Genomic DNA, 21,940 nt, shown 5'->3' on the forward strand with positions numbered 1-21,940 from the left:
CACGGGCTTGCGGCGGCTGCGGTTGTGTTGATCCAGAGGACCTGGTCGTTGCTGTACTGTACTACTATATATGGCCCAGCAACAGGAGGGTGCCGCCTCGGACTCTTCTCCTTGGACCCGTGCGCCGACCCTCCTATCAAGCGGACACGTAGCGTTGCTCGATGCGGATTCGTTCTGCACCACACCGGCAGAGCCCTGAGCCCGTTCGTCATCCCCACACCGTTGGAAAGCGGAGACCTAGTTGGGCCAATTGAGCCAGACCAACCCATTAACCAAACTCTCCTGGGCCTGGCCAGGTAAACTGCATCGTTAATTGCGAGATTTTTTTTTTGAATCAGTTCCTCCATCCTCCTAAAATAGTAAATTAGTTCTCTTTATTATTCCATCCGCACTCATTCCTTTTCCGCAAAAAACAACACGCGAACCAGCCTAGCAAAACACTTGCTATTGTTTTTTTGGCAGTCTCGCAGATCAATTGCTATTGTTTTTTTCGACGAACATCACTTGCTATTGTTGATAATAAAACACCATTGAACACCATACAAGCACATACAGCCACAAACACATTCATAAGATCAAATGGTTCAACAGAGAACACGCATAAGGGCAACCTACAGGCAATGGAATGACAGAAAAAGAATGTAATCGTGTCCTATTTTCCAATTCATTTTTTGGTTGGATTGATTTAAAAAATATCAGTAGCATGGGCAAGTCTGGAACTCCAGCTGCAAGCGTCACATGATCGTGCCAATGAAATTCTTCCAAACGCATAGGATGCTTCCCAACATAATAAACGGAAAAAAAAGTGGCCATTCCAAAATGAAACATCATTTACAGCAGGATAAAAGACCACATACTGACTAAAAGTTAGTAGCATGCTCGGGCTATGAAACGTATATATATATATATATATATATATATATATATATACTCGGAATGAAGCTCGATACAGGAAGCTAGACCGAACATATACCATAAACATGGTGCTGTGAACTATTTGGGCAATGGTATGCAACTTCTACTCCATTCTTCCAGACAGATGTATCGGACAACTCCACCAAATTAACATGAAAAGTAGAGATGTTCGAAGAGGGATAACATCTTAACAGCAAAATACCTAAGCTGTTTCACAACAATCAAAGTACTGATGCAATGCAAGTTTGTGACGCCTCCAAATTAGCATCTGTAATGTGGATCAGCAAAGCATGACCACATGGCTGCAGAAGCAGGATGCCTAATTCTTCAGGTTAGCATCTGCAATGTGGATTGGTGAATGCGACCAGGAAAATCCTACATCGCAAAGGAATCCTGAAAGGTTTCAGCGTCTTCCAAGTAAGCCCTCAATCTAATCTGAAACATAATCTAAAGTAAAGGAAAACTGGACAAAAAGTGTAAGCTGGAAAAGAATTAGACTGCCAGCAAAGGTAATATGCTGATCTCATAAGTGTCCTGGTTCATAAACATGCCAAACTACTTGCAAAATTGCAAACCAAAAACGAAACTCACAATATCAAAGATACCCTTTTCTCTGGTTTGAATTTTGCAGCAGATGATATGGGGACGACTTGCTGACCATAAAGGTACCCTTTAATTCTTTGATCTATGCGGAACAACTTTGACTGATTTGACAGTCTTTCTGTACTCAAGATCAAATTCACTTCATGAAAGGCAAATTTATCACTTGGAGCCTTGTCAGAATACTTATTGAAAGTTGGGAATTTTTCCTCGGTCATTTCCTTACACACCAGCACCTGCACATATAACCTTCGCATGCATTAAAGGGGGAAAGAGAGAGGAAGGAACACGCTAGTAGCAGAAGACAATCATGTGCATTGCAGAGCTGCAATGGAGCTGAATGCAGGTGATAGGAACCCCCGAGCTGATAAAGCATGGAAAATAAGTAAAGAGAAGAGTAGCGGAAGGCTCACCTCGCAGGAGGTATGAAGGCAAAAACGAAGACCCCTCCAAGAGCAGGAGCAGCAACGTGAAGCGTGCTGCAGCCTGCAGAACCTGAACAGAAGGGGATAGTTAAGAAAGGAATGCGCACGCAGATCGAAAACACAGAAGGCAAGTATCAAAATCAAGGAGAGGCCGAACAGCTGTGAGGGTGTGTATTATTTCAAAAAAAAAGTTTGAATTCTGGTACTGTAGCATATTTCGTTGTTCCTTAACAAATAATGTCCAATCATAAATTAATTAACTTTAAAAGATTCATCTTATGATAATCAGTTAAACTGTGTAATTTGTTATTTTTTTCAACTACATTTAGTGCTCCACGCATGTGTCCGAAGTATCGCATAATGAAGCGGAGCACACGGAAGGGAATATCAAAATCAGAAACAAATCAAGAACCCCAAGGAGCATGGAACCCTAATCAAGCAGGAAGGTAAAAATCCTCTAGTCAAGAGAAGTACCAGTGTACCAGCAGCTGGAGAGAACCAAGAGCACCGCAGCCAGGAATCCCACGCTCGAGATCCAATGCCAACTTGCGCATCAAGAAAGCGTAAGTTACGGATGAAGACGAAGAGGAGCGATGCAGAGGACAACGGCCGCCGGCGCAGCTGATACAGTATGCGGTATGCCGAATTGCCAAGCACAGGAAGGAGTAATAAGGACATACTTTTTTTTTTAGAGGAAGTAATAAGGACATACTAGTAGAAAATAAGACAAACAGGCTGTTCAAGCACCGAACAAAGGGAGCCCAAAATGTTAGCGGGACATCGACGTGGCCCATGATCGAAACAGCTAATGGGCCAACGTACAGGCAAACCTGAGTGAAATACAAAGAACGATGTAATGGGCCATCTTTAAAAACCCAAGAATCACAGCTCAAGGGAAGATTTTTCTTTTTTTACCGGGTAACAGAGAAACATGAAAGAAATAGCTACGCACAAACACAGCCTCAAGACTCCAGCGCGGTGTTTAATTTCCTGCCGTTCTCTACTCCTCTGCTCAGTGCCCTACCGTGTCTCGGCGCCGATGGACCCGTCCTTCTGGAGCTTCAGGCCAGGTTGCTGAATCGCTGCCGCGAGTACTGCCGGGACGCCTTCCTCCAGTCAGCGCCGCGAACTCCTCGTAGCTTATTTTTCCCATCCTGAGAACATCGACAGATAAGGTCCTGCTTGTTAGGATGACCGGGCAGAATGGTCTTGTAACTATATACAGGGATTTGAACTTGTCAAATCATAGCTCCTTTTGATTAATTACTCTAAACAACCAATCATATTAGGTCATGTGCCCTTGCTGTATCCTTTCTTGGCCCCACATGTTGATAACGGTCAAACAATCCTTCAGTTTAAATAAACCCATAGCAGCATCTGAACTTTGACCGCCATGCAGTCATAAGCAAGGCACGGCTATTTACCATCAAGGATGCTCTACAAATTAGTTTCCTGGTTATCAATGGAAAAGAACTAGTTTCATGGTCTAGGGAAGCTAGATTTTGCTTACCTTATCTGTGTCCACATCCCGGATGATGCCATCGATAATGTCTTCATCAGTTCCCTCCATTTTCGTCAGCCAGTGCCTCTCTATGCTCTTCAATTTCTATGTACCCACTCTTATTCCGGTCGAAGTATGTGAAGGCCTTTTGAATGTGTTCATCATTTCCTATTTTCCTCACATGAATAGACACGGTGACAAATACAGCGTAGTCCAGGGTCCCATTTTTATCAACATCAGCCTGCAGAGCATTTAAATTAACATTAACAAGTTTGTCCATAATATTTCTGTACTAGGTTATATTAGCGCATCTTTCATAAGTAAATAACATCCATTATGACCCGAAGGTCTGAATCAGGCATTTGGTATCCAAGTTTACGAAGCCCAGCCTTGAATTCCTCGAATGTTAGCTTGCCGTTCTTGTCACATCCATTTTATCAAACATTTGCTTTATGTCAGCTGCTTCCTCCACAGACAGATGCTCAGCAATTACCTGCAGATGTTTAAGAATAAATTAAGTTACTTTAGAATGCACTTTCTATGCAAGAAAAATTATATATACTAATTTCTGTTCAATAAGGATAACTTCTTTTTTTACCAACATGCAGTAAACCCTACCCTTAGTACTTTCTTCTTTAACTTGTTCATTGCAGCAAATTGCTGCAGCCTTGCTCGGACAGCATCACCGAGAGGAACGTCTGGCATCTTTTTAGAACGCCACTGTGAGAGCATTTTTAACGAAAATATAAGAGGTGCTCTGTAAAGTATGCTGGTGCCTCTCAGTCTCACTCTCAGGCTTTTAAGCAGGCCTAGGAGCAATTGGATCCAAACCCTAGGATCTCATACCAATTTAAGCAAAAACCCAAAATTTCCTAAAGTGAGCGACAATGTGACGACGATAATCTGCTGTCTGGTTACGGGTTAGGGGTTTGATGAGCGGAAGAATTTTTCAGTTCCATAAAAACTGCTCCAGATTACATAGAAGATATCCCGCAAACTTCAATATGTTGCATTCTGAAACAGCCGTAGGTGTATAACGATACTCTTAACTGTGAAGATTTCGTTACAATCAGAAGTCGTAGGGTCAAATTCCGCCCTCATAGCAGAAAAAAGAGAAGTACACGCATATTCATCATAAACATTATCCTTATTGGCAGATCGTTTCGCACATATACTTTACAAAAGGTCAAGTTTGCGACATCGGGAACACTAAAATTTACAAAACAGTAAATGCTACCAAGGTCCAAGTTGCACGTTACAACAGAGTAAACAAGAAAACAAAACACCAAGTTCTTCAGACTCGTGGATCACTGAACCTCACAACTCACAGGAAAAGTGTACAGTGTACAGATGAGGTCTATCAAAGTTCATATGCTGGGAACCTTGATTCGGATGGATCAATCATATCCAAGAGGAGGTATGCCATCCCAGCCTTCCCTTCAAACAGTGAAAACGGGCGATCACCACCATGCATCGCTCCCTCGGCGATCAACTCATCAGCTTTCTCGAGAAGAAAGCATGCAAAAGCCTTTGCTCGATAGAGGTACTCGATGTTGCCAGTCAGCCTGTACAGTGAGAGGAACACGTAGGCATTCCCGCTTACGCCGTGACATATCCCAACTCTCTTCAGAAGCCCTCGGTTCCAGACAACCTCCGCAGCATCTGCAGCTGATTGCTTGAAATGATCATCATGGAAGACCTGAAATACAAATGCAGTTACCCACGATGACATACAAGGATTAATCGATCAACAAGTTATTCACAGCTTCAGTCTATCATTTAAACACTGCCAAATCTGAAAACTATACTGAATAAACATGCAGACACACAATGGGAGATGCAGTAGAGAAGCTGGTGCTAGGGATCTCCAGGATTTGTTGCCAGGATAGGGCTGGTGCCTTTTCTTTCTGGACGTTGTTTTTCTTGTTGTTGCGTGCATGTACATGAGCTGTACCTTTTTTCTTCTATAATGAAATGATAGTATTCATACCCAGCTCTCCTACGTGTTTTAGATAAAACAAAATGCATTAGAGCAAGTGTAAGTGTAAACAGATGGAGCAATCACCTCATATGCTTTAGCCAGTGTCAGCGCAACACCAGGGGCACCATGACACCAATGCACCAACCGATCAGACTCATTGCCTTCACTTGAGGGATAGTTGCCACTAGGAAATCTGTTCTTGGTCATGTACAGCAGGGTGTTCTTCACATCATCCTGCTCATCCAGTTTAAGTTCAGTGTGCATGAGCACGTGCATGATTCCAGCAAGACCATGGGCAGCGCCCCAGTACTTCTTCCCATGCCATTCGTACATCAGCGGGCTACTCCCCTTGCTTGACAGCTTTCTTCCCTCCTTAATGATGTCCTTTGCCACAGAATTCTACACAATTGAAGTGGTTGATCCAGTAAGATTTCCGGTGCCTTTCACATGAGCCTAATTGAAAAAAGGAAATGTGAAAGGAAATTATATAACAGAACTACATCATCAACATACAATGTGTTCAAGAGGGATCGTCTTCTCGCTGAGATGCTTATTCAAGAACAAGCAAGCCCATAGATACCCCGCCCTTCCATACAGCAACTCATTTGGTACTTTCTCGGTGATTGTTATCTACAAAATCACAAACAAGAACAGGTGAGTCTACAACATCAGGACTACTACCAATTATGCCATCTGTTGTTGTACAGCCATGTAGCAACAGCACATTGAAGACACAGGTAACAAATCGACCCATAAACCCGAATTATGCTTATCAGAAGCCTCACCTCATCGAAGGAGCTCAGATATTGGGTGAGCCTCAACTGGTCATCGCAATGCTTGGCAATCACCGCCCCAAGAGCGCAGACACCGGCCCTCCCACATATGAATGTCAAGAACCTGCGCCTTACACACCCATGGCATGGCCACACCCCTCCATATCATTATCAACCAGTAACCGCAACAAAATCAACAAGTATCAAGCGCGACCAGAACAGGGCTTCATCTTACGGCAGTCCCTGCGACGCGTCGTCGCAGGCGCGGACGATGTCGGCAGCGAGGGCGAGGTCCCCGCGGTCGCCGGTGACCCGGAAGGACTTGAACAGCAGGAGCGCCGTCCCGAGCGCGCCCGTGTAGAGCGTGTAGTCCGTCACCTGGCGCCCCGGCTTCACCCACGTCTCCTCCACCACCTGCAGCCAGGGCCCAGGGGGGCAGAAGCGGGACCGAGCAATCAGTCGAGCAGCTGGCGGGCGCGCGGCAGGAAACCGTAGAGAGCAATCGAGTAGCGCGGCGCCGTGCCTTGTCCTTGAGGCGGCGCGCGGCGCGGAGGAAGCGGTCGGAGAGCCTGGCGTACGGGAGCGAGAGCAGGCCCCGGAGCCCCGCGGGCCGGTCGCCGCCGCCGCCGCCGGCCTCGGCGACGAAGTCGGGGAAGTCGTTAGGGAAGAAGCGGTCGGCCATGGCGTCGCCGCGCGTGCTCCGACCCCGCTTCGACTTGGAGGCGCGCGAGGAAGAGGAGGGTGGTGGTTCGCGACGGGTGGCGAGACCTTCGGTGGCCTTCGCCTTCTCGCAAGTCCCGCCGCCGCCGTTCCCCATGCCTGCCGCGCGCTGGGGTTATAAAGCTGGAGCCGGATCCTGAGCTGGAGTTGTGTGAGAGAAAAACACTGTTGTCTGGCTGGTTGTTGGAGGCTGAAGCTGGAGTTGTGTGAGAGAGAAATACTATAGAGGCTGGAGGCTGTCCACCAGCCGAACGGGGTGAAAAAGTGCTCGCGAGGTCGCTGGACGCCGCGGCGCTGGTGATGGTGGCACGTCTGTCGCGCGCTCGGAGCAACGCGTGGAGCGCGCCGCTGATTTTCCTGCTCCCGACGAACTGCTGCTGCTCGTCTCCTCTCGGCGTTGGTCCGCGTCTGGTTGCCGTTACCCGAAAGCTGGTGTAATCGTGTCGTCTGATCAGCACGATGTCTATTTTTTTTTAGAAAACTATGTCTAGGGAGATGCAGCTTGGGCAGCATGGACCTACCAACTGAAGTTTCCTACATTTCTTGATTTTACGATCCTCTGTTTTGTCATTCCATTCCTATTATTTTTACGTAGTTTCTCTATTTCTTTATTTATTTTGCATTCCTCCGTTCAGGAAAAAAAAGGGAGCGTGTTCCTGCACGAGCTGCCGCTTCCTTTACAAATGTCAAAGCCCTGGGAAATCAGAGAGTTCGCCGGAGGACTAGCCACGAGTTGCCAACTGGCCTTTATATTCGCCCGTGTCTCACCAGTCACAGATGTGTCCGTCACACAGATTCCAAGCTTTGCAACAAATTTTCAAAAAAAAAAAACTTTGCAACAATGTTTGCGTGATCCAGTTTCCGTTTACATTAACACAAACTCGTCTTAAGATAGCACAAGCTTCTTCAATCTTGCCATTCCTTCCGCTTAGGACGTATGCACCACACCATTTTTTTTAAGAAAAGAAGAAGCTGTTTTCACCATCTATATATGACATCCTATCTTGATTTGAATAAGGGCAATGACAGTTTATACACCCACGCGTCCATCTCTTCTGAATGATAAAGTTTACCAGCCTAACATGTTAATGTACAACATGGTGCCTAAGACGAAGCCTCAGTAACAGCTAGAAAGGAAAACTGTAAATTGATCCTCTATTGAAAATCGACGCCCTCAACTTGTGCTAAAATTTCCGCAAATCCGAACCTGTGTGTGACCTGCAAGGTGTTAAGAAAAATCCAATAAATTAGGAACCTACCCGCCCAGCACTACTTTTGCAGTATGTAAACTAATAACACAGTTCAAGGACCATTCTGGTTTCTGAGCGAATTCTAGTACCTGAGGTCTGTGTTTTCTTGTATCTAAATTTTGTACTCATGAACGCGCATCCACTTTGTCGATGACCATTTATTGCCTTTTATCACCGGACATCCACCTAAAGAGAATTTGCAGTTGAAAAGGGTCAGAGTACTGTGGCATAACACTACTGCTGCAAAATATGCCATTTCATGAAGATTAGAAATTTCACCATGAAGGCTTGTGGGATCCAGGGATCCATCAGGCTTCATGCTCCAGAAGAGTAGCGCATCTCCCATCTTCGGTTTAACAGATAGACCATTCTTTGCACATTCAGATAGCTCATTATAAAATGGTGATGAGCTGCTGTTTACTGGCGCTGAAGGGAACACGGTCTCGCCACCATCTTCAACATCCGAACTAGTAAATAACAATTGCCATGAAAAAAGATAAGTGTCAATTTGCTCATCAATGGCACATATACAAAGAATACGATACTATAGTACATACAGATACATAAGAAGAGTTGCTATACGCTGGCCTCCATTTTTGGTGTTGTAATCATCATGGAAGTAATCAAAGTGAGGCTCGTACTTCTGCCCAACTTCATAGTGGAGGACTTGAAGACCCTCTCCATGCTCTGCAAAATTACAGGGAAATTATAAAGAGAGGGGGTAATGGCATTTGAAGTAAAATTGCAAACGAAAATAGCCAGGCACCGAGGCACCAATGGCCAAAGAAAGACTAGTTGCATTTCATGATTTTTGTTTACATTTACGATTGGTCATCAAAATTTGCTGTAATGGGTTATTATTTGTTTCTATTCGCTGAAATAGAGTTGATTCTTGTAGCTTGGGGACTTGTTGTGTACCTCGCCATATTGTTGGGTATGTACCTTTTGGTTTAAAATGTATGTTTAGATGTCAAACCATCAAAATTTAGCTACTGCACATGCTGTACTGTTCTAAAAATCTAAGTTTTGAGACTGGTCGCTGCACAATCAGTACATTCATTTTTTTTTCCACAGCATGCAGTCTTTACTGAAACCTTAAAGAGCAACATGTACGACATTGAAACCTCCAAATTATACCAAAGAACACAGCATGCTACCTAATGCACAGTTTAGTACATTTGCAGATAGTGATTGTGTTAATAATCTCTAGTGCAGTACATCATGTACGATTTGGTGATTCAGTGAGGTAGTTAAAGCAGGAGTCATGACTTTTTGAATTCTAACACGGCCTATTTTATTTGTATGCTGGACCTAAAGTGTACTTTGAAGGTAGGCACCACTTAAACATTAAGGCAGTAGTCAGGACTTTCGAGTCATTCCATGAAGCAGACTATTTCCGAAATAAAACTGAAAATTTTTCAAATGTACGAGTTAGCTGTGTCAAACAGCACCATCCAAACATTAATCTAATGATTAAATGTCTGTTGACCATACCGGAATTTTGTTCATAGAATAATACACATAAAATTCAACTTTTAAACACATGGTAACTACAACGTACCTACAGGTATGAAGGTGTAATCTGCTATCCTTTTCTCAATTGTACGAATAATTTTGTCCTGCCCTCTTCTAAGAAACGTTCCTGAACTTGTCCGCACCCTGCATATACCGCAGCAAGCAAAATGAGCACCACAGGTGGTGTAACATCCCTGAAATTGTAACTTCAGCTATGTTCAGACCTGCTATCTTTGCTCCCTCCAGTTGCTGAATCAACTACTGTTGACTTCTTCATGTGAGGCTTTGCCAGCGAAATCAAATAGTCGCATTCTTCCTTGGACTGAGAATAACATAAAATTCAGTCATAACTCATAACTTAGTCTTGGTGAAGCAATTGGAAACAATCAGCACTAAAAACAGAGTTGAATATGAACAATTGACCACGACCACCAATCCTGACATTACTTTCTTTTCTATGATGCAGCCACTGCAGCAGCAAACATGAATTCATTTGCATCACTCAAATGAATTGGCAAGTGGATAACTATGAGTTCAGATGATAAGCTTAACATGATGGAAACATCCAGACCATATGGTCAAAACCTGAGTTTAGACTCCAGATCCACCACTTTTAGCAATTCACAAGCTGTGTGACACTATGAGACAACGACTATGAATGGCGAGTACAATGTAGCACCTGATGTGCCCAAACTCTCGTGAAGCTCAATGACAGCTGTATCCCATATGTACACTAGCCATTTCAAGTAAACTAACTGATTGCGGCCGCCAAGATCTGTAATAGAGTCATCAAAACAACATTTCCAGTATCCCATTCGCAGCATCACCGGTTCCCACTTTGTTTCTGTACATATAAGTTGAACGACTTCGGGGACAGGGCTGCCCAGAGCATTTGTAAACGTTACTGAAAAAGGAACAACGGATTTCGGCAGAGGGCTCAGTAAATTCGATCGCATAATCGAGGTGTCAACTAATGGCCTGGTGTCTCGCCAATTGCTCAACTAAGATTTCAACAGAACCGGGGGGGGGGGGGCTCGAGATCTCCTGATGCATGGAGCAAAATCGCATCTAGAACATGGGATACATTGTACAAAACAAAAACGAATGAAGCGAGGGACTCACGAGGAAGTTGTGGTACACGAACGCGCGGGGCTCCCACGACAGCACCTCCGTCCACGGCTCCCCCTTCTCCCCGCGCACCTCCAGCCCCCTGCAGCACGCAACGCGCGCGCGAGCAGCCACGCGGTTAGCATCTCGCAGGAAACCAAACGAGCGCGCGCGCGAGAGAGAGATCGAGGAGACGGAGGCGGGGGAGAGGAGGAACAGGAAAAAAACGCACGACTCGGTGGCGGATCTGCGGAAGCGCGCGCGCGGGCGTGGGCGCGCGAGGCCCGCGCCGCGGGTCCCGGCGCCGTCGGAGGCCCCCGGCAGCGAGAGCGCGCCGAGCGCGAGGAGGAGGAGCAGCGCCGCGCACGCCAGCAGCAGCGCCGCCACGACGGCCGTCGACGGCCTCGCGCCCCGCTTCCCGCCCCCGCCGCCGCCGCCGACGCCGCCCAGCAGCGGCCTCCCGCCCCGCCCCGCCGCTCGGCCCGCCATGCCGCCCGCCCGCCCGCCCGCGTCGCAGGGCACGCGCGTCGGGCCCGCTGCCTCTTGCCTCCTCTCCCGCTCTCCTCCTGCCGGTGGTTCTAGCTCTCTCTCTCTCTCTCTCTCTCTGGCCTGAGTCGCGGGTTTTTTTATCGCAAAGGATGCAGAATGCTGCGGGGGGACACGGTGCGCTGGTCGTCGGTACGGCGAGGCGCGGCCGGGTTCGGTATGTGACGTGTCAGGCGGGTAGCGGGTGGGCCCCACGTCGTACAAAGTCCATCCATGGCTGTGTTTAGTTTCAAAATTTCTCCATCCAAACTTTACTGTTTATCTATCGCATCAAATCTCTTTCCTCGTGTATAGAGCATTAAATATAGGTAAATAAAAAAAGTAATTGTATAGTTTTGATGTACACGACGAGACGAATCTTTTGAGCCTAGTTAGGTCATGATAGGACAACAATTATCATATACAAACGAAAAGTGCTACAGTATACTACAGTGTCTGATGCGGCTTTTTTACCATTATTTTACGGATCTAAACACAGCCCATCTAGGCCGTATCCACGTGGGTTACTTGTTGGGCTGGAGACCCCTCAAAAGAAAAACTTGGCAAAAAAAGAAAAAGAAAAACTTGTTGGGCTAGAGAATTTAGCCCTGTTTGGTTTGTACTAGAAAAATTTGGACTAGAAATTTTATCAACTTTGACCGCTAATTAAAGTGTCAAATAAAATCAATTCATAAAACCAACTTCAGAACCCTGCGCTAGGAATACTAAACAACCTAATGAGGTCTTTGACCGCGTAATTAGAAGATGATTATTGTAGCAATCAATCATCAATTAATTATCGTCATTAGATTCGTCGTGAATCCCTAAAAAGTTTGGCAAATGGATTTCATTTAGTACTCTATACATACGATATTTTTTATCGGAAAACGTGCGCACACTGTTGCTAAAATCTTCCAGACCGATCCAAACACGACCTCCATGCACTTGACCCAGGACCGAAGAAGCCATGGGGCTCGCTCGTCGTGCGCTTTGTTTCATCATCAGAAGCTGAAGGCAGCAGTAGAGAGTAGAGAGCACGGGGAGGAAGCCACTTCACTGGATCGAAGTATGAAAAGGTCTGGTCGCGCTCGTGCATTTTGTACGTGCGAGTGCCGCCAGTGAGATTGACATTGGCCGCTGCTAAGGATGGCAACGGGTCGGGTTCGGGTCGGGTGGAGTGTCTGGCCACCCAAACCCGAAACCCGAATTTAAAATCCGAACCCGCCCCGAACACCGATTCGGGTGAAAATCCATCCCCAAAACCGAAATCCGCGGATACCCGAAACCCAACGAATTATCCAAAACCCGAAAAAAAGTTCACAAACCATGCGTTACTGCTTCACCGTGTGCGGTTGTGCGCTAACGGGCTGCGCGGTGAACCCCTGCTGGGCGCGCTGCTTGCTCTGTAGCTGCTGGACGCGACACCGTGCAGGCTGCCTGCTTGCTTTGGGCCACGGGCCAGCTTCTGGCCTGTCCACTCCCGTGGGAGCTGCCTCTGGTCTGGCTGCCTTGGACTGGCCCATGCGGAGGAGTGCTCCTGCAGCAAGCCGTGTGGGCCTTGGGCTGCTCGTGTGTGGCCAAGCTCGTGTTGCTTTCCGGAGCCCCGACGGTGGATCCGTGGGTAAAGATTAAGATCCGCCCCAAACCCGTTAGATTTCGGGTATCCGAATCCGAAAATCCGTGGGCATAAACTAAAACCCAAAACCGAAACCCGAAACCCGAAATCCGCGGATATCCGCCCCAAACCCAACCCACTGCCATCCTTACCGCCTGCACCAGATTTTGGCTCCAGGTGCTCGAGAGGAGGGGAAATGGTTTGGTCATTTGGTGGCTCGAGGCATGGCTTCACGTTCTCGAGCAAAAAGGACAGACTGGATTTCTTGTGCCGGATTTTGGCAATAGGTCCACGAAATTAACGGTCTGAACCAATCAGGCATCACGAAGTTGAATGCACCAGACGGCGGTAACGGATCATGCCTGACTTTTTCACAAACCAACTTGGTCATCAGCTCTTAATTGTACAAAATTAGAGTCTAATATTTTTAAAGTCTGGCTCTTTAGATTATCTAATTCAAATTTTAAAACCCTTTACCACCTCTATTTGTAGCACTTTTTTAGTCAAGTTAAGCGGTGCCATTTTTATGGCGACTCATCAAGGTATATCACTTCTTTTTACATGCAAGGTTCATCACGATGAATTAGGAAAAACACGCCATGTAGTATTGCGTTTCATGTTTATATATATCTATTTCTCAGACATTCGTTGATTGTTAAGATCGCTAACCACACCCTCCGCATGTTTCGACGGCGCTGTAGACATGCTTGAAGTGGGCAACGGTGGTATGTCTGAGGCGGCCGCACTGATCTCTCTCTTCTTCTCGCGTACCGCGCACGCAAGACAGTCTGCCTCTCCAATCCGACTCCCACGTACTCCAATCCTCGCTGGCTTGCAGAACCACCGCACGCATCATCATCTATTGTAGTTTGATTTTGGCCCTGTTTAGATCTTTACATGTAAACGCAAAAAAACGTAAACGTATTAAAGTGAAACGGAATCTCTAATTTGAAACACTAAATGAAGTCTATTTACAAAACTTTTTGCATGGATGGACTGTAAATCGCGAGACGAATCTAATGAGCCTACTTAATTCATAATTTGCAATAGTGATGCTACAGTAACCATCCATCCGCTAATTATTGATTAAACATAGATTAATTAGCATCATTAGATTCTTCTCGCGATTTACAACCCATCTATGCAAAAAATTTTACAAATAGACTTCATTTAATACTTCAAATGCCCTGTTTACATCTTTACACATTTTTGCAAAATGAACTAAACACACCCTTTGATTAGTACCGAACTGTGCTCATGGAGCGAGAAACACGGCGTCAACTACGCGCCGCTCCGGGCATCCCTCGCTGGGCAATATGGCGGTGCCCAGTCATCCCTAGCCATGCTTGGGGGACAAATGTAACACCTCATGTGTTAACCGCCTATAATTAAATTAAAATGGTAATTAGTTTCTAACTCACGCGACAAATCACTAAATAAAAAGTCTTCATGTCAGTCTGGGCCAGACCGGTCTGACCGATCGAGACAACCGGTCTGACCGGTTGAACCTGTTTCAACCGTTTTGGACCCCCACAACATTTAAATCACTCTCTCTCTTCTCCCCACCAACTCACTCATCCTCACCCCGTGTTCAGCTCTCCTGCCAAGCTCTCTCCCTCTCATCCCCTACCCAAGCCCTAAGCTCTTCAATCCTCCCTCTCCCTTTGATTTCGAGGCCATGGGAGCTTCGGATTTGCGTAGGTGATCATCTCCTCCACGTGCTCCTTCCTGGGGTGCCGGGGATTCCAAGTTCCTCGTGGGGAAGAATCCATCCAAGGTAATCAAGCTTGGGGTGGATTGATCTCCTTGTCTAGGTGGTTCTAATTGATTTTCTCTAGTCAAACATATCCACTTGCATCGCTGAACTAAAGCCTAGAAGGAATTCATAATTTGTGGGCTAGTTGATTCATCCAAGGTATCTCATCTAGGGTTGGGTAAATCCATCTTTCTAGGAGATTTGAGTCGAGTTCCGTGGGTCAAGATCGTCTATATGCATCTCTGAACTAGGGCCTAGAAGGATTTGAAATTGGTGGGCTAGTTAACCGCGACATGGATTCCAGTTTTTGATCTAGGTAGGACCGGTCTGACCGGTCGGAGGGGCCGGTCTGACCGGTGGTGTGGTTAGATTAATTGGAACTGGTGTAGGGTCGAGATGGCGGACTAGAGGGGGGGTGAATAGTCCTTTCTAAAACTAATTGCGCCGGCTAACCGAAACTTATGCGGAATTGAAACTATTCGCTTAGCCAAGACTACACCCCTCTAACTATAACTCTAAGGCACCTCCAAAAAAGATCCTACACAAAGCAAATGGAGTGCCAAGCTAGTAAGAGCTCTCTTAATAAATCTAATGCCAAGACACACAAGCCTAAGCACTAGTACTTCACAAACCGCGGGAGCTCCTACACAATTCTAATGAGCAAAAGCACAAAGCCAACCTAAGCTCACTAGATGCTCAAGGACAAGGATACACAATCCAAATCCAAGAGCTCAACTTGCTTAGTTACACAATCTAAGCAAGAGCAACTAATTAAGCTACACAAGCTAACTAGATACACTAGGATCTCTACTTCTAGCTACACAAGCAAGAAGTTGATTAGCAAGCTACACAAGCTAACTAATCACTAGAGAGCAACTACACAAGCACAAGATATAGAACAATGTAAATACAATGCTTGTGATTTGGAGAAAGCAAACCACCGAGAAGAGTAGACAAAGTTGACACGGTGATTTTTATCCCGAGGTTCACTTGGTTGCCACCAAGCTAATCCCCGTTGAGACAAGCTCCAAGGTTGCCGCCGATCCTCTTGCTAGTGGTGACTCTCAAGTCACACTCTCCCACGTGGAGTGCTCACACCGAGCTCTAGCACATGATCCGGCCGGACCACTTGTTGCTTTTCACGTCTCGCTCAACTAGAGTTGCTCTTCGCGGCTCCCGCGGGGTGAGCACAATACCCCTCACAAACTCTTCTCCGGAGCACCGCACAAACTTCTTGCGGGCTTCAACGGAGTCTCTTGCCACCAAGCCGTCTAGGAGGTGGCAACCTCCAAGAGTAACAAGCACACCGGCTTGCAACACGATCACCTAGTGCCACTCGATGCAATCTCTCAAAGCAATCGCACTAGAATCGCTCTCTCACTCGATCGGATGAATACTATCAAGTTAGAGTGAGTAGAGGGCTCTCAAGCACTCTCACACATGGACACTAAGTCCCCAAAGTGCTCAGCACTCACAAATGGCCGGCCACACCCTCTATTTATAGAGGGAGGCCCCCAAACTAGCCGTTACACTCAAATCCCGTGAAAACTGAGTTTTCGCGGACTGTCCGCCTCACAAAAACCGGACTGTCCGCCATTTAAAACCAACGGCTAGAACTGCAATGATTATGTGTCAGAGTCGACCGTTAGAGCCCCGGGCGGACTGTCCGCGCCCCTGGGGCGGACTGTCCGCGGTTCAAAACTTCGAACCAACCGATTTGCAAACGTCTCTGACTAAATCTGGAAGTTACCGGCGGACTGTCCGCTCCCCAGGGGCGGACTGTCCGCAGTTCAAAACGTGAGCACACACAGAAACCGCAGTGTTTCTGTCCCAGAAATTTCAGTAGGAGGCGGACCGTCCGCCCCCAAGGACCGGACGGTCCGCAGGTCATTTTGGGCACCCAAGACAGAACAACCAAGTTTCTGCGCCCGTTTCAGCTTTTAAAGGCGGACCGTCCGCCCCCATGGACCGGACGGTCCGCAGGTCATTTTAGACCACCCACAGAGCCAAAAACGGTTCTGTTTGAGCTCAACTGAGATAACGGCGGACCGTCCGCCCCTCAAGGGCGGACCGTCCGCAGGTCTAGGGCGGACCGTCCGCAGGTCTATTTCCAGCAGAAATGTACCTCGGTAAAACGGCCATAACTCTTAGCTCCGATGTCCAAATTAGGTGATCTTGGACTCTATGGAAAGCTAATTCAGAGGGCTACACAACCCAACTGAATTCTTGATCCAAAACACAATGGATCAAAGCAGTATTCCACTCCAAGAGCCACCTAATTTCCGGAGAACACCGAAAAACCTTTCTTACTTCCCAATGTTGATCAACATCAACTCCAACTCTTTCTCCTTTGCAAATGTGCCAACACAACCACGTGAACAACACCATGTGCATGTGTGTTAGTATTTCACAATCATTTTCAAAGGATTTTCACTTGATCTCACCACGCCACTCGATCCTAGCTACATTGCAATGTTAGATCGCTCAAGTGGCACTAGATGACCGATATGCAAACAAGTTTGCCCCTCTTGATAGAACGGCCATCTATCCTAAATCCGGTCATGCACTTCTCTACACAACCTTTGACCGGTGAAATGAAATGCTCTACAAGTCATACCTTTGCCTTGCGCATTCCATTTCATCTTTCCAAATATTGATGCCACACAAGCACCAAACTCCATCAAGCCTTTTGATCATCTTCATGAGTCAACACTTGGCTTGATCTTTCTTAAATGATATGATCCACTCCATATCATCACATGACCTCTTTGGTCCATCGATCTTGACCTTGCTCGCTCTTCACCGTTGCCTCGGTCCATCGGCGCCAAATCTTGCCCAAGCTTCACCGCCTCGCGGTCCATCGCTTCAAAGCCTTGACTTGCCCTTCTCCATTGCAACCGGTCCATCAAGCCAAGCATTGTCTTGATCTTCTCCACTTTGGTCACATGACTCCATGTCATGTCTCATATGCAATGAGCTCCTCGATCACACTATATGAGCATAGCATCAATCCCTTAGCCATTTCTCCACCATGGCACATGTTGCTCATACTAGTGTCTTTGTGTGGACTAATTTCCTGTGTATCTCAACATAAACACTTATTAGTCCACCTAAGTTGTCACTCAATTACCAAAACCAAACAAGAGCCTTTCAATCTCCCCCTTTTTGGTAATTGATGACAACTCTACAAAGATATGGAAATTAAGCATATTCCAAGCTAGCACTTCACACATGTGTAAATAGCTAACTTGGTTTGGATTTTATGTTTCTTATCCACCATTAAGACCACTTGTAAAGATTGGATAAGCACCATAAAAATCCGACTTGGTAGTGATAACTCCCCCTACATGTGTGCTCAAGAGATTTGGTTTTAAACTCACACACATGCATAAATATGAAATTTGTGGGATTGTTATCACTACTAAGTGATGCTAAGGTATATAGGATAAACCTTTGAAGCGTGATACCAATTTGAGATTTGGTTTTAAACTCACACACATGCATAAATATGAAATTTGTGGGATTGTTATCACTACTAAGTGATGCTAAGGTATATAGGATAAACCTTTGAAGCGTGATACCAATTTGAGTTGCATCCTTGGAGTTCATTCCTTAGCATCAATGAGTAACTAGACATTCATCAAAAACTCAAGATACCTCATGAGATCAACAATATTAGCAAGGCTCTTGATCCATTTGTAAAAAAAAATGTCTAGCTACAATCTATGCATGCTAGTTATCAAATCATCAATTAAGTTCTATGACTAGCATACGTCACACACAAGCAATGCATATATAAATTTTAAAACTTATGCAAATGCAAGCAAGCACATGAATATGCACATATCAAATGCAAACAACTAAGTTCATGAGCTTGCTCCCCCTACTTGTGTGCTCCTCTTGTCCAAGAATATTGATCCTCCTCAATATTGCCCCTCTTGATCCATGTCCATGATCGTACTCTCATCTCATCTCTCCCTTTGTCATCCAAGGATAATTCATATCTTTGTTCATTTCTCTCCCCCTTTGTCATCAATGACCATAAAAAGGGCCGAAGCCACATGAAATTGGCCATGTGAAGATCAATGGCTACCACTTGAGGTTGTACCTCTTGTACTTATAGGGTTACCACTTGAATACCCCTTGTAGGCAATCATATGAAGCGTTTGTGGTTTGATACAAAGAGTTGGACTTGGGTAGATGGTTGAGTCTTGAATCTTCATTTTTGATGGACACTTTCAATTTGATTGGAATTGACACCACTTGTAACAACAACATGTGGAAGCATGAAGATCACCTTGAAATGCCACATGTAGGATACTAGTAGGATCCTTGACCTTGATACTTTGTAGTGGGGCTCCTCCCCCTATGTCAAAGAGTTTTGTCAATCTACTTGAATCTTGAGCTCTTCTTGATGAGGATAGCTTTCTTGATTTGAATTGATCACTTAAAGTTGAGGATCACTTGTGGAACCACCATTGTTGTACTAGATCTACTTGAATGAGTACCACTTGTATGACCATGTATATCACTTGTAGAGATACAATGATATACCTTTTGTTGAATCTAGTATCATTTGTAAAATTATGATGGATCACCTTGTGGAATTTGACATTGATAACCAATTCTTGAACTAGATTGTTTCCATGAGCTTCTTTCTTTTTGACTTGATCTAGACTACTTGCCCAAAAAAAATTCAACTCGGTTTGAACCAATGACAAGCTTCTTCACACCTCATTCTAAGGGTTATCTTGACAATGTTGAGTTAAACACTTGAAAGCTCATTTTCTAGATCAACTACTTGGGTTTACTAGCTCATGAACATGTCATATGTTACCACTAGATCATATCAAGCATAGAAGCAATAGTGGCATCATAAAACATTTAAATTTATTTTATTTTTCATGAATGATCACTATATATGACTATATGCATTAATCATGTCCTTAGCATAGTATAAATGCATATGTCAAGCAATTTCACCTTGCTATGTTGGAGTAGAGGATAGTCATTAGATTCCAATTTAGCTCTCCAACTAGTATCATGAAGTCCAATTATAATAGCTTGGTGAAGACAATGAATGTCAATATGAAAACCATTCTTCACCCATATGAAATAAATATCCCTTATCATCAAATGCACTATCTTGTTGTGGTTGGCTTGCTTCATCTCTTTGATCCTTGCTTGCATGAGAGAATACCATTTGAATATCACTTGAATTTTCATGAATCTCTCTACTTTGGGTGTTGCTTGTTTTTTTTTTTGATCAACTCATTTGATATTTTCAACTAAGAATCTCCAATGACTCTAGATCACCACTTCCATATTGGCCTTCCAAGCACCTTGCTTGTCAATCCCATTGTTGGGCGGCTTGGTCCCTTTCTAGGGAGAAGTGATCTATCCAAGAACCATTCTTGACACTCATTTGAGATGAATTTAGTTGATTGATCAGACAATGGACTTGTTATGATGAGTAATTTTGGAGTCTGCTCTAAGTCCTTTTTCTTTCTACTTGAGGTTGGTCTTGATTCTCAACTTGAGTACTAAAAGTGTGCCAAAAATACTTCACAATCAAATGGCCTTGTACCCAATACTCGTCATGCTTCTAGATTATTTCAAAACCAAACCTAGGTTCCTCAACCACTTGTAAAGATGATCAACTTGAGGACCTTTCAATTTAAGTGACTCAAGATTAATCCAATATTTGTCACTTTTCTGGGCAGATTCAACTTGTCTCAGGCGGACCGTCCGCGGTATACTTGGCGGACCGTCCGCGCTTGCATAGTGGGCATATCATCGGTGTAACCGAAGCTTACCGGTGCATCTGGCGGACCGTCCGCGATCCATGGGCGGACTGTCCGCGCTTTAATTTTCTGCTGATCAGAGCCTCTGGTAAACAAGTCTCATTAACTGCGGACCGTCCGCCTCTTACCCGCGGACTGTCCGCACTACTAAATTTCAGACAGCCCAGAATTTTTCTAAATTTCACAATTTCAACTTTGAATTGGGATCATTGCTCAAATAAAATTCCAAAAATCTCAAAACTAGCATGAACACCATCCAAAGACTCATATGAGTGAGTAAGAACGAGAAATCAAAAATAAATCAAGTAAAATCAAGAAAACTCATAAATAGCCCATAAAAGCCTCAAAAATTCAGAATTTTGTACCAAGGAGTGCACAAAAGAACCAAATGTCATAAGAACTAGTTTTCAAGCCACATTTGAGAAGTAAATGACTTTTAACTCATTTTTCAATTTGCAAAAAGATTGTTCATCCAAAAGCAAGGTTTAACACAAATAAGTTAGCAAGCCAACAAATATTTCCAATGAATTTCTCACAACTAGAAAAAGAAACTTGTATGTTGTAGCACTTGGACTTCATTGTTTTGATTTGGCATTGGGTTGTATATATGCAAAGAAAATTTGAATTCCTTGATTCAATCATAAGATCAAGAATATGAATTTTATTTGAATCAAGCCTCCAATGCCTTTGGTACCTACACACATTCATCCACGTTTTGATGGTACCCAAACTAGGTTGGGTCCTCTCAAGTTAGGAGCAACATACTTTGGCAATGCCTTAGTATGAATAGCGGGATGTTTTGCAATACTAACAAATGAGGTACCATTACCATCCTTTCTAAGCATAATATTTGCATCAATTGAAATAGGCTTAGAATTGTTACCTAAGGGACATGAATAAGCCATGTGTCCCCTTTCCCGGCATAAGTAGCATCTTCTCTTTTGTTGAGCATTTTCTTCCTTACTCATTTGATGCTTCTCATTGCCTTGCTTCTCATTGTTTGCTTGAGCCTTCTTCTCAAACTTGTTTGGGCAACCCGAAGCTAGGTGACCCAATATTGCACAACTATGGCACTTGATGTGAGCATGTGGATTCTTCTCTTGAATCTTGTTCTTGCTCAACTTCTTGGCATCTTGAATGTGAGTTGGATGCCTTGTTCTTGCCTTGCCACCCCTTCTTGTTCTCTTTTTCATCATCTTCAAGTCATCAACTTGATCATCATGGTTGATCTTGACTTGAGGTTGGGGTACCTTCTCTTGCTCAACTTGTGGTTTTGGTTGATGTTCTTGTTGCTTCACCAATTGCTTGGTTGGGCACATTGAGGTGAGGTGACCCCAAGTGCGGCACTTGAAGCATTTGATATGTTTAAGCTTCTCTTCTTCCTTCTTCAACTTTAGCTTTTCTTTGTTGGGGCAACCATTTGCAAGATGTCCCATCTCATGGCATTGAAAGC

The 21,940-nt window shown here is 44.9% G+C and overlaps 3 protein-coding genes and 1 pseudogene across 4 annotated transcripts; all 4 read right to left on the reverse strand.

The window, feature by feature from the left end:
• Positions 1 to 936: 936 nt before the first annotated feature.
• On the reverse strand, positions 937 to 2,569 carry LOC120648566 (ATP-dependent DNA helicase 2 subunit KU80-like). The gene is made up of 3 exons (XM_039925311.1): positions 2,415 to 2,569; positions 1,929 to 2,010; positions 937 to 1,751 (listed from the first exon to the last, which is right to left on the reverse strand). Exons 1-3 carry the CDS (start codon positions 2,492 to 2,494, stop codon positions 1,503 to 1,505), a joined length of 411 nt encoding a protein of 136 aa, XP_039781245.1. The 5' UTR covers positions 2,495 to 2,569; the 3' UTR covers positions 937 to 1,502.
• Positions 2,570 to 2,960: 391 nt separating this feature from the next.
• Positions 2,961 to 4,173, reverse strand: LOC120647798 (annotated as a pseudogene).
• Positions 4,174 to 4,569: 396 nt separating this feature from the next.
• Positions 4,570 to 7,319, reverse strand: LOC120650638 (lanC-like protein GCL2). 2 transcript variants are annotated; one of them, XM_039927815.1, is made up of 7 exons: positions 7,178 to 7,319; positions 6,719 to 7,037; positions 6,431 to 6,609; positions 6,208 to 6,325; positions 5,936 to 6,052; positions 5,507 to 5,821; positions 4,570 to 5,140 (listed from the first exon to the last, which is right to left on the reverse strand). In XM_039927815.1, exons 2-7 carry the CDS (start codon positions 7,010 to 7,012, stop codon positions 4,802 to 4,804), a joined length of 1,362 nt encoding a protein of 453 aa, XP_039783749.1. In that variant the 5' UTR covers positions 7,013 to 7,037; positions 7,178 to 7,319; the 3' UTR covers positions 4,570 to 4,801. The 2 variants fall into 2 exon arrangements, with proteins under 2 accessions (XP_039783749.1, XP_039783750.1); XM_039927816.1 differs by having other exon boundaries at positions 6,208 to 6,319; positions 7,178 to 7,318.
• Positions 7,320 to 7,843: 524 nt separating this feature from the next.
• On the reverse strand, positions 7,844 to 11,369 carry LOC120650639 (probable prolyl 4-hydroxylase 3). Its single transcript, XM_039927817.1, has 8 exons — positions 11,020 to 11,369; positions 10,803 to 10,890; positions 9,905 to 10,002; positions 9,727 to 9,824; positions 8,723 to 8,852; positions 8,445 to 8,632; positions 8,255 to 8,351; positions 7,844 to 8,133 (listed from the first exon to the last, which is right to left on the reverse strand). Exons 1-7 carry the CDS (start codon positions 11,274 to 11,276, stop codon positions 8,278 to 8,280), a joined length of 933 nt encoding a protein of 310 aa, XP_039783751.1. The 5' UTR covers positions 11,277 to 11,369; the 3' UTR covers positions 7,844 to 8,133; positions 8,255 to 8,277.
• Positions 11,370 to 21,940: the final 10,571 nt, after the last annotated feature.

The sequence above is a fragment of the Panicum virgatum genome, chromosome 9K, assembly GCF_016808335.1.
Source record: "Panicum virgatum strain AP13 chromosome 9K, P.virgatum_v5, whole genome shotgun sequence".
In the NCBI taxonomy this organism is placed as follows: domain Eukaryota; kingdom Viridiplantae; phylum Streptophyta; class Magnoliopsida; order Poales; family Poaceae; genus Panicum; species Panicum virgatum.

Bases quoted from the DNA above. Each gene is read 5' to 3' on its own strand.
- LOC120650638 (XM_039927815.1), bottom strand. From the start codon at position 7,012: ATGGGGAACGGCGGCGGCGGGACTTGCGAGAAGGCGAAGGCCACCGAA. The intron at 6,610-6,718 runs GCACGGCGCCGC...CCCTGGCTGCAG, and splicing joins CGCGCCGCCTCAAGGACAAG to GTGGTGGAGGAGACGTGGGT. The intron at 5,822-5,935 runs GTATGTTGATGA...TCAATTGTGTAG, and splicing joins CGATCCCTCTTGAACACATT to AATTCTGTGGCAAAGGACAT.
- LOC120648566 (XM_039925311.1), bottom strand. From the start codon at position 2,494: ATGCGCAAGTTGGCATTGGATCTCGAGCGTGGGATTCCTGGCTGCGGT. The intron at 2,011-2,414 runs GTACTTCTCTTG...CCTTCTGTTCAG, and splicing joins CTCCAGCTGCTGGTACACTG to GTTCTGCAGGCTGCAGCACG. The intron at 1,752-1,928 runs GTGAGCCTTCCG...TTATATGTGCAG, and splicing joins GCCTTCATACCTCCTGCGAG to GTGCTGGTGTGTAAGGAAAT.
- LOC120650639 (XM_039927817.1), bottom strand. From the start codon at position 11,276: ATGGCGGGCCGAGCGGCGGGGCGGGGCGGGAGGCCGCTGCTGGGCGGC. The intron at 10,891-11,019 runs GTGCGTTTTTTT...TGCGTGCTGCAG, and splicing joins CGCAGATCCGCCACCGAGTC to GGGGCTGGAGGTGCGCGGGG. The intron at 8,352-8,444 runs GTGAAATTTCTA...AATTCTCTTTAG, and splicing joins GGATCCCACAAGCCTTCATG to GTGGATGTCCGGTGATAAAA.